The sequence below is a fragment of the Pholcus phalangioides genome, unplaced genomic scaffold (genome assembly GCF_987345545.1).
Source record: "Pholcus phalangioides strain wild (caught in Gottingen) unplaced genomic scaffold, Ppha-v1.0 ptg000022l_1, whole genome shotgun sequence".
NCBI lineage: Eukaryota > Metazoa > Arthropoda > Arachnida > Araneae > Pholcidae > Pholcus > Pholcus phalangioides.
In genome coordinates, this window is record NW_028301615.1 from 25,553,722 (window position 1) to 25,564,569 (window position 10,848).

General features: G+C 40.6%; 1 protein-coding gene across 1 annotated transcript; it reads left to right on the forward strand.

The window, feature by feature from the left end:
• The first annotated feature begins 3,232 nt into the window (after positions 1-3,232).
• Positions 3,233-10,839, forward strand: LOC149070074 (uncharacterized). The gene is made up of 5 exons (XM_089249562.1): positions 3,233-3,414; positions 4,768-4,867; positions 5,969-6,276; positions 10,449-10,653; positions 10,760-10,839. The coding sequence occupies exons 1-5, from the start codon at positions 3,367-3,369 to the stop codon at positions 10,837-10,839; spliced, it is 741 nt and encodes a 246-aa protein (XP_089105688.1). The 5' UTR covers positions 3,233-3,366.
• The last annotated feature ends 9 nt before the right edge of the window (positions 10,840-10,848 follow it).

Below are 10,848 nucleotides of genomic sequence, written 5' to 3' on the forward strand. Positions count from 1 at the left end.
TTTGTTCAGAGTTTCGCTTCTTTACGTTAACAGGGTGCATACGTATGCTGGGCGTATGACATTTTACTGGCGAGCCGTTGATCCTGAAGTCATACTTCCAATTAGGAAAATGTATCCAAATAACAAAGGAGTACTCACATATGTCATTCATGTCGCAGGTGTTGTATTGTTGTTCAAATAAAAATGTTGTATATTTTTATGTTTTTTGTGTGTATTTTCTGTATACAGGGTGATTCAGAAAAGATGGGGAAAACTTTAAGAGGTGATAGTACACACGAATACAAACACTTCTCATCAAAGAAGAATGCATGGTCTAACATGAAACGTAAACGCGCTAGCGCGTTTCGAAACGGCATTCCTGTTGAAAATTATCGAGAGAAAAAGAACACCATGCATGCACGTATAACCTGAGGAAGAAGAAGAAATCGTACGTGCAAATCATCGTTACAGTGAATAAAAAGCACGGATGCCAGCCCTGTGAAGTTATTCCAGCGTGCAACCGTTCTAACAGTCGTAACGTACGGGATAATAACGCACTTAAGTAATTCTGTAAAAGCAGATATGCATTTCATTTACGGAGCCGCAAACGGAAGTACCGCAAAGGCAGCACGAATGTACGCTGAGCATTTTTCCCGCAGGCGGTTATCCAATCCGAAAACATTTGCGCGCTGCATCGGCAGCTGTGCGAAACGGGATCCTTTCTTGCTTCCCGGTCGGATGCAGGTCGCACAAAGACTGCCAGAACAGCAGGTGTGGAAGACGAGATACTTGAGATGGTGGCAGATAATCCAACTACACGAGCTGTGTGCCGTAGCCTTGGTGTGCCACAATCCATGACATGGCGGGTGCTGAAGTTGCACACATACCATTTTCAACGAGTCCAAGCATTGATTGAAGAAGATTATGCTCGTTGCGTAGACTTCGCCCGATGGCTCAAATAGCAGAGTGCAGCACGCCCAGATTTTGCAGCTACTGTTCTTTTTTCCGGTAAATGCACTTTCGCGCGAGATGGTGCATTTAATAACCACAATAAACATGTCTGTAAATCAACATGCCTCATATCCACATGCGCATCAGCGACACCTCTCCATCAATGTTCGGGCAGGAATGATGATCGACCACCTAGTAGGATCGTATCTTCTGCCGGAACGCCTTGACGAGGGCAAATACCGGATGTTTCTGCAAGAGGTGCTGCCGGAGGATGTTCCAACTGCTCTCCGGCGGCGTATGTGGTTGCATGGTTGCAGCACGATGGAGCTCCACCCCATTTTGGGAGAGAGGTACGGCACTATCTGGACGTCACTTTTCCAAATCGATGGATCAGACGAGGTGGTCCTGTAGCTTGGTCACCACGATCGCCCGATCTGCCGTGCCTGATTTCTTTTTTGTGGGGACAGATGAAGAGTCTGGTGTATGAGACTCGTCGTGACTGTGAAGAGGACCTGATCGCAAAACTTCCGGCTGGCGCTGGGGAGGTTCGCGATATGCCTGCCTGGAATATTCCAGAGCGTTCGCCAATCCCTCCTTCTCCGCTGTTCTTCTTGCATCACCGTTAACGGTCGCTCTTTTGATAAATTATTGTAAATTATTCATTAAAATTGCTTTTTTAACGTATACGTTATTCTTGTATCTTCTCCTCGTATCCTCGGTTTTGCTATGTTTCGCCCTGTACAGGGCCGTCATTTCAACTTTTTCCAGGGGGGAGGGGGCAAAGCACATGTACTCAATGTATGTGTGTGTATATATATATATATATATATATATATACCCTTTTTAGTGTATTTTCAAAAGCCAGGGGGGGGGCCCCTCTGCCCCCCCCCCTAAATGACGGACCTGGCCCTGTAGCATTTCATTTTAGACCACGCATTCTTTGATGAAAATTGTTTGTTTTTGTGTGTACTACCATCTCTTCAAGTTTTCCCCATCTTTTCTGAATCACCCTGTATTAAATTATATACGCAAATTCAATTTTCGTGTATATTTTTTCATTTTTGTGCATATTTTTTGGTCATATTTTCGCGTTTTTCATTTTTTGCGCATATTTTTCCTCTTCAGGTAAATTTCCAAATATAGTTGGAAAATCTAATAAATATACGGGGGAAATTTATAACCTTTCGGTAGCTTCATTAAACCAATTAATTAGTTTTACCTGTTCACATGATACATTTATTTGGAAATAAAAATTCAATTAAAATAAAATAAGTGAATAATAATAGAAAAACGCTAACATTCATAACATTAATCAGTCTTGTAATGTTGGTTTTCTTCTCACCTACCCCAGCATGTGCAAACAAAACCAACATTACCATTCGAATTCACCATCCTGGACTATAGTAATGTACAGTTAATCAGATAATTAATTGACGATTAATAATATTTACGAACACGAGCTTGGGACATAATCTTAATTGAATATGAAAAATTCTCGGTGTACGAACAAAAATTAGTAAATTAGAGTTTTGAAAAAACAAATTAGAGTTTTCCTGAAATTTCACTGTCCGCTAACGGGGAGTGAAATACATTAAAGCCCTATTCCACTGGACCGGGGATCAGAAAAATGCCCGCTAATGAGAGGTGTCCGTTAGGGGAGGTTCGACTGTATTCAATCTTTTTTTAGAGAATATCTCAGTGTTTTTTTAATGCGTATTTCAACATCTTTCAGTGCATATTTTGCCAATCTTTTATCGCATATAATCCGGGCTCATAATATAAATTATATTATCATAATATAAATTATATTGTCATAATATAAATTATATTATCATAATATAAATTATATTATGGAAACTGCTTGTGTGTGTGTGTGTTCACGACTTTGGCAAATACTACAAATTCAAAAAAAAAGTATCGTTGAAAAAACGGGACGACGAAAAATACAAGCTCGTCCCGTAAATACGGGACACAAGTGGTCCGTTAAATTGTTTCAGACGTTTTACTGGTCCTTGTTTTCAGAAAGGTTGAGAAACACTGGTATTAGTGGATATCCCAAATAACGGTTTGGTTGATGAATGAACAGAAGGGCACAGTAGTGTGGGGGGGGGGGGTCATTTTGTTTTCTATAGAGGTATTTAGTCGTACAACAACTCATGCCATACATTGAGGTTACGGTCCAGCGACTCATAAAAGGCTCGTTTTTTGTTTTGTTTTTTTCCGATCGTACGGGAAGTGGACTCGAACCTACGCGGGACAAACAAAATATCGAGTCACATTTGTGCGCTCGACTACCCTCGTGGACGGTTGTCCGGTTTTTCTCGGTGCTTTCACATCCTACATGTGTGTGTGTGTATGTATGTGCAGTATATAATGACTGTAATGGATCGTTGTTTCGTTCGTTGAGGGTCCAGTAAAGTTTCGCTTCGGAGGAATATGGCGAGCGCTGCGAACTTCGTCTTTGGGATACTCTTATGCATTCAGGTAATTTTTTTTTTGAGTAGAGTGACCATACGTTCCGTATTACCCGGGACATCCCCTTTATTTTTCCCTCCGTTTTGACCGTCTTGAATTTTGTGCAACAATGTATTTGTTATGGTGAATGTGATGGATTCGATTATTTCACATAATAACCGGTTATTATGCATAATCACAGAGTATTTTGATGAGTTTGGTAAATTCCCTAAATTTATCACTTTTACCGGTGATTATGCATAGTAAGTACCCAAGAGTGCCGTTGATAACTTTAATAAATACTAAAAAAATATATCCTATTACCGGCGATTATGCATAACACAATAGCGTCGCGTCGTTGGTAAACATGATAAATCGTACTATATGTGATACACTATGCATGATAATTCACACATGTATTGTATAATTATATCGGGGGTATGATCGTAAACTTTGTTATCATTATACCGGGGTCCGACTATATTCATCGCGCATACTAGACTCATTTGGAACTTCTTTTTTTCACATTTATCAAATTCACCAATTACACTAGGGTACATACTATGCATAATCACAGACAAAGGCGATAAATTGCAAGTGCTCATCAAATCTACCAGTCTTGGTTATGCATAATCGTCGGTAAATATAATAATGTTTTCAGTGTTCATTAAATTTACCAACGACACTTGGGTGTTACGCACATTCGTTTATGAAAGTGATAAATTTACCAAACTTGTGTGTGTGCCAAGACGATTCGCAAGTATGCATAATAATTGGTTATTATGTATAATAACCGATTTATTACATTTATCATAACATATCGTTATGTCTCGTATTTTGAACGAGGCCAACTTGAAGTTTTATTCACTGAAATCAAGGATAAGAATTATTTTCCCAACTTGTAAATTTCATTATGATAATATGATCCCCTTATATAAGGTTATGCAAAAATCCGCCGTGAACGAATGTTGTAAATGGGAAAACGCTTTAAATGGGTAATCTCGATGAGTATTAGTACAAGTTGGGACAACAAAAACCTTCTAAGTGGTATCCATTGTACGAGATTATTGGTCATGTTAAACGTTTTCTTTCGTAGAATTTACGTAATTAACTGCAATTGACAGTGGTAAAACATCACCCATGATTGGCAATTTTTGGAATTTTGGTATTAATTGGAAAATTTTCTCACCCTTGGTATCATTTTTAACAATGATTGTTGATATAACCTGTATTTTCCCGTATCAGGAGTCCTAATTTTCCCGTATTTTTCTCGATGAAATGTGGTCGGCCAATATTTGAGTGTCATGATTGTAGAAATATATAATGATGGAAAATAGTGTTCAAAAGAAATGTCTAACATGTATTCGCATCAATGTCCAACAGGTGTCTTCCAACGGGGTGTACATCAAGGCGGTGCAGTCCTTCCAGCAGTACAGAGATGATGAGGATGGCGATCAAGCGTCAAGGACTGATATTCATCCAGGTAATGCTTCATATACACCTTGTGACCAAAAAATTAAGAACACCCTAATAGTCACCACTAATATCGTGTGGGACCTCCTCTGGCTTTGATGACAGCAGATATTCTTATAGGCATGGACTCTACAAGTTGCTGAAACCGTTGAGGAGGAATATTAGCTCATGCTAACGAAGTGGCAGCTCTTAATTCCCTGAGATTAGGAAGGTGGTGTTTCGGAGCTTTTTAACTTCGGCGTTGACGGATGTTTCCAATTGAAATAAGAGACCAAGAGTATACCAGGAAAATGATACCAAGACCATTATTCCACCGCCACCCGCTTGAACAGTTGTCATGCGGCATGCCGGATCCATAGTTTAGTGCTCCTTGCCCCCACACACGGATCCTGCCATAAATGTAATGAAGAGGAAATCTTGACTCATCAGACAAGACAACCTTCTTCCAATCATCTAGGGTACAATTTCGGCGTTCTCTGTCCCACAAAAGCCTTCGGTTTGCAGTGAAATCAAAGGGACTCTTGTTGGTCGCTGGCTATTAAAACCAATTCGTTTTAAGATCCGTCTTGTAGAGCGTACGCATGTGCTTTGCGATGATCCTGGGTTGTATTGTGCTGCAATTTGTTGTGCTGCAACTCTTCTGTTGCTGCGTACAATGCGTGTCGGTCGTCTAGCACCGTTTCTTTCACAAGCGATTTACGCCCACTATTCCGCTCGAAGTTTTTTGGCTTTGAAGAATCGAGATACTGTTGTACGAGAAAAGCCCCGAAGGATAGCTGCTTTGGAGATACTGGAATCACCCGTTCTGGCACCCACAATCATGCCGCGTTCAAAGTCTCTCACATCTCTTGTTTTCTCCATGAACACGCAAATTGCAACGTTAACTGGTGTTTCTGACCAAGAGAAAGCTTTTTATCAGCAAATCCGATTTATTACGTCAGTGAACGTACTGCAAGAACGAGTCGAAGTTTGAATCAGGGGTGTACCTAATTTTTTTGGCCACTGAGGGAGGAGGGGGGCAGCCCACGGCTGTTATATATGTATATAATTTTGGATACCTCTAGACCTGACAACCTGTATTTAAGATACTGTCCCTCCCCTGATCTCGCAGGCATCAAGTACCAGGTCGTCTATCCACATTTGTACCACACATCCAGGAGGAAGAAGAGATACGCCGATGATCTGCCAAATCTGATGGTGATGGACGTATCGGGTAAGATCCTTTACGTCGAGCTCGAAGTCAACGACGGCCTGACGGAATTCACAAAGGATTTCCAGAACGGCTCGAAGTCTTTTGAGGAGGACCTGGAAGACGCCATCTCGGAAGTACGGGACAGAAGGTGTCTATTGCACGGCAAGGCTCTCAATATGCATGGAACTGTCATTGCTTTGTCTACTTGTTCTGGAAATGGAGCCGTGGTAAGTTTTAACGTATTAATACATGCCATTTTGAGGTTCATATATGTCTCATCTGCAATAACCTTTGACCTTTGAAGACCAGGCACACCCCGCTTCCCATCTCAGAGAGATATCGAAGCGTTCCCGAAGGATGGGTGTGTCCGGAAAGTTTTATTAAAAACAACGTAACATGACCACCTCAGACGAAGGCAGCAAAATAAAATAATTTACATAAAAATTGATCGTCAACTCCTGAAGTCATATTATAACAAATAAATGAAATCTAAACCATCAACGCCAATGGGCAATCAAAATTATAAACGGGATTATAAGATGGTGGTGTATAGCCGTCCATCCCATAAGAATATAGTAATCGTCAATTGATCGAATGATTGCCGATAATCTTGGAATCATCTGCAATAAACTGCCGTGTGTTTGATAAAGTTTATGTTTTCCCTGAGCTCAGGACAGCAACTAGATGCTTGGTCAGTCGGAGAAAGCACGCATTTTGGCTCGCCTTTGTAATGTTGAAAGAGGGGGGGGGGGATTTGTGCATCCTCTGGCCCCACGCCCTGGGCACCAGATCCGTTAGCCGCCTCTCCTCCTACTTGCATCATGCACTGCAATCTGCAGTATCACTAATTTCCCGCCATTGGCGATTTTTCAGGGATTTCAGTGATAAGGGGTCATTCAGGTATTACGTCATCATCGAGGGGGGGGGGAAAGGGGGTTTCCGATTTGCTGACTTTTGATGACAAGGGGGAAGGGGGGTTTGCATAATGCTTACGTCACCAACCACCCTTTATGAAAATATGAGTTAGGATTCGGAGGGACAGAGCTGATGACGAAATTTTGCTGACAAGGGGGGGGGGGGGGGGGGGAGGGGGTCAAAAATGGCTACAAATTTGCTTACGTAATACTTGAATGGCCCCTAACTGGCAACTTAGTTAATGTTTGCCATCATTTTTTAGTAAGAACTGGCGATTTCCCGTAGTTGGAATCGGTATATGGTTAGCCTATTTTTCGTCAAATGCATTTTTATCCACTGCAATTTGCAGTAGCACTTAACTTCCCCTCCATTTGCGATTCTGCGACGATTTTAGCTTTATCTGGCGAAAATCGGTGATGTCTCGTATTTCTCCCATGTTTAGAAATGGTTAATCTTTGGGTAATTTTAGCAAAAATTGTCAACTTTGCTTCTTTTGACATCATTTTCGATGGCAACTGGTGATTTCTGGTATTTCATATCTTAATTTCCCGTATTTTTCTCGGGGTTATATGTTCTATGACAAATATGTGAGATGAATATTCATATTCCTGATTATCCTCATGTAATTTATAACTAACGAAAATTATATCTTCATCAAAGATTTCAGAAAATCGATCCATTCGGGAAGTGACTTTACTCTCATGAGCCAATGATGACAGCGAATGTTCGCCGTACACTGCCTTCAATCGCTGATGCCCTCCGTGAGAACTCCAACTCCTTCTAAAAACGAGTAACACCACGTTGCTCTGCTTTACTCGCAAACATTCCACAGACACAGGTGAAAAAAAACAACCGATTGCTGATTGGAAGATACTGTCGGCCGACTACCAGTACATATCACGTGATTCCACGCGACTACCTAGAGGAAGTTCATTCCGCAGTAAAAGGGTTGCCTTCCTTACCTCCCTCTCGACCTCCACTCAAAGTTTCCTCACACTCGTAACTAAACCAAATTATAACAACTTTTCCGTTTTCATTTGATCCGTCCTTATGCATGAGATGTATGTTAATATTTATATAATCACATGATTAACAAAAGATAATTTATAAGTTGGGAAAATGATTTTTTATTCCTTTTTTTGTAAAGAATAAAAGCTTCAGTTGGTCCCGATTAAATACGGGACATTTTTTATTGGAAAAAAAAGTCGGAATTGCCAAAATTACGAGATGTACGGGCCATATGGTCACGCTAGCGGTTTGGTGACACATCCACAAGGTATATTTCCGCATATGGGGAATTTGGTGACACTTCCGCAAACCATGGGCCCTTCTTGCCTTTCCTTTTCTGTTTTTCTTCCTGCCCTTCCTTCTTTTCTTCTCTACCATAAATGGCTTGAAGTTATGGGGGGGGGGGGGGGGGAGACTGTATCCACATGAAATTGCGTCACTGAAAAAAGTAATTCATGCATACATGTGATTGAAATATTATGGTGAAGTGTTGAAATTTATGGAATTTTATTGCTATGATGTCGGTTATTTTTGCTTTGTTCGTCACTCCTTGAAAAAGAAAGTCGTGCTCTTTGAAAGTTAAAATCAACCCCTGCAGTGTTATCTCAACTTTATTTTTTGGTCAGATTTGCAATATTTCACTCACCAACACCCTTGGTGAATCCAGAAATAATGTTTCGATACCTCTGTAATTTGTGGGTTTGGATTTGGTCTCGACTGGATTTGCTCGTTGAATGACAATTCCAGCGTTCGAGAATGATGACTGATGCCTTTTTTCTGCAACACATTTTTCATAACTTTGAACACATTTGCTTTGACATTTGTCGCATTGTCATTCTGGTATCACATTTTCATACCCTTTCATAGGTGAATACACCATTATGTATGCTAAAATATTCACTTCATTTCTTACCCTAGTAGAATACTCCCAAATCACAACACTTCCTTCTGAGGCTTCTGCAGTAAAATTTGTTACATTTTTTTTCCAAGCAGTGTACTAAATGAAATTAATTCTTCTTTGAAGCAATCGATCGTAATGTTAGTTTGATTTGAACATGCGCGCGCGTGCGCGTGCGTGTGTGTGTGTGAAGAAAATCTTTCAACGCTTATTTTAATTTAATTTTTATGTCAAATACAGGGTGGGCAAAACGTCCGTAGAAACATTAAAAATGAATAAAAACCGGAAAAATGAGCGAAATAAAAAACGGTTCGCACTGTTAGCACCGCTAGGTCACGGAAATTATTTTAAGACAGGAAAAAAACCATCCGATAGGTGGCACTGGTACGAGCGAATTCAGTGGAAGTATGCAAATGAAACGGTTATAAGAACTTGCGCTCCTAATCGACAATCAGTTCACCGTCGTAAACGGTGTATGTGGACCTGCTGCACTTTGCCGTTGCTGGATTTGTGACTCGCCTGCCATGTGTTATTCCCTGTGGTGGTTGTCATGCGGAGCACATACTGCTGTAATAAACGACTTGGAGCATTTCAGGGGCGTGGGGAGGTGCCCCTTTCCCCAGCGTAAAAGGCGTTAAAGTCGGCAGATCTAATGTATATGCATATATATGAATTGACATCATCATCGTGCCCCCCCCCCTCCCAGACTTCCAAGTCTATCTCCGCCTATGATTTGGAGGCATTCTGTTCGTTATTTGCATATCTTTTCTTTGACTTGTGTACGTCAGCGCCACCTATCTGCTTGTTTTTGAATTTTTTTTTCTTTTTTTTTCTCTCTTTAAAAAAAATTCCCGTAACCTAGCGTTGCTAACCCTGCGAACCGTTTTTTATTTCGGTTATTTTTCCGGTTTTTATGCATTTTTAAAGTGTCTACGGACGGACCACCCTGTACAAAATTATTGTCAATTATTATTGTATTATTGTCAAATACAAATTAAATCAATTATTTCAAACACACTTGGACGTATCGCGAACTATAAAACTGATCAAATGAAGAGAATAGAGGTGGTATTTTCATTTTATATCTGTCAAATTTACCGACTTCGATAAGGAATTATGAATAATCACCGGTGAAAGTGATAAATTTATTAAAATTCCTCAAATTTACTGAGGCGATCGGTGATTATGCAAAATCACTCATTTACTCGCTTCACTTTTCGCTTAACATTTACCGGTAGAAAATAATTTGGAGTGATTATTCCAAAAGCACTCCACATTCTAGTGATGAAAAATAGTTGAACTTTAACAATGTAAATGTGGATACAGCCCCCTGTACAACTCCTATCTACTTAAGGAAGGGAATAAAAGAAACTATGGGTAGAGAAAGAAGAAATTTAAGAAAGAGCTTCGGTGTGCTTAAATGCCACCAAATTCCCCCATGTGCGGAAATGCACTGTGGGGATCTGTTCATACACCCACGCCAGTCACAGTACAAGAGATGTGTTCGGATCGTAATCAATTTGGAGATAAAATCACCAAAAATGAAATGTGACTTCTTTTTTTTTTAATGTCTTTTAGGATGGCATAATGTTGACGCCAAGCGGGACGTACGCACTATATCCGACGTTTGAGACTTTGTCATCAGGCGACGGCAACTTCACAGTCGGCCCATCCCCTGGAGCGGAATCGTCTTCGGGTCTTCGGTCCCAGTCCCACATTCTCTTCAAACACGACGGTCACGGTGATTACTTCTGCGGGATCGGTGACAGTCAGCAGGAAGCGGGTAAAGTGAAACGTGTTCCACATTCAATGGCATCGTGAATAACACAATCATCAATTGTTCTTGGGGGAAAAAAACAACTCTTGTTTTCCCTCTTTTTTTTTTCCAGGTTCCGGATCAGAGCGACAACAAAACCTCCGAACACCAGTCGATTTCCGTAGACGATCATTGGTTGCTAATGTCGCTTGAAAAGAGCGG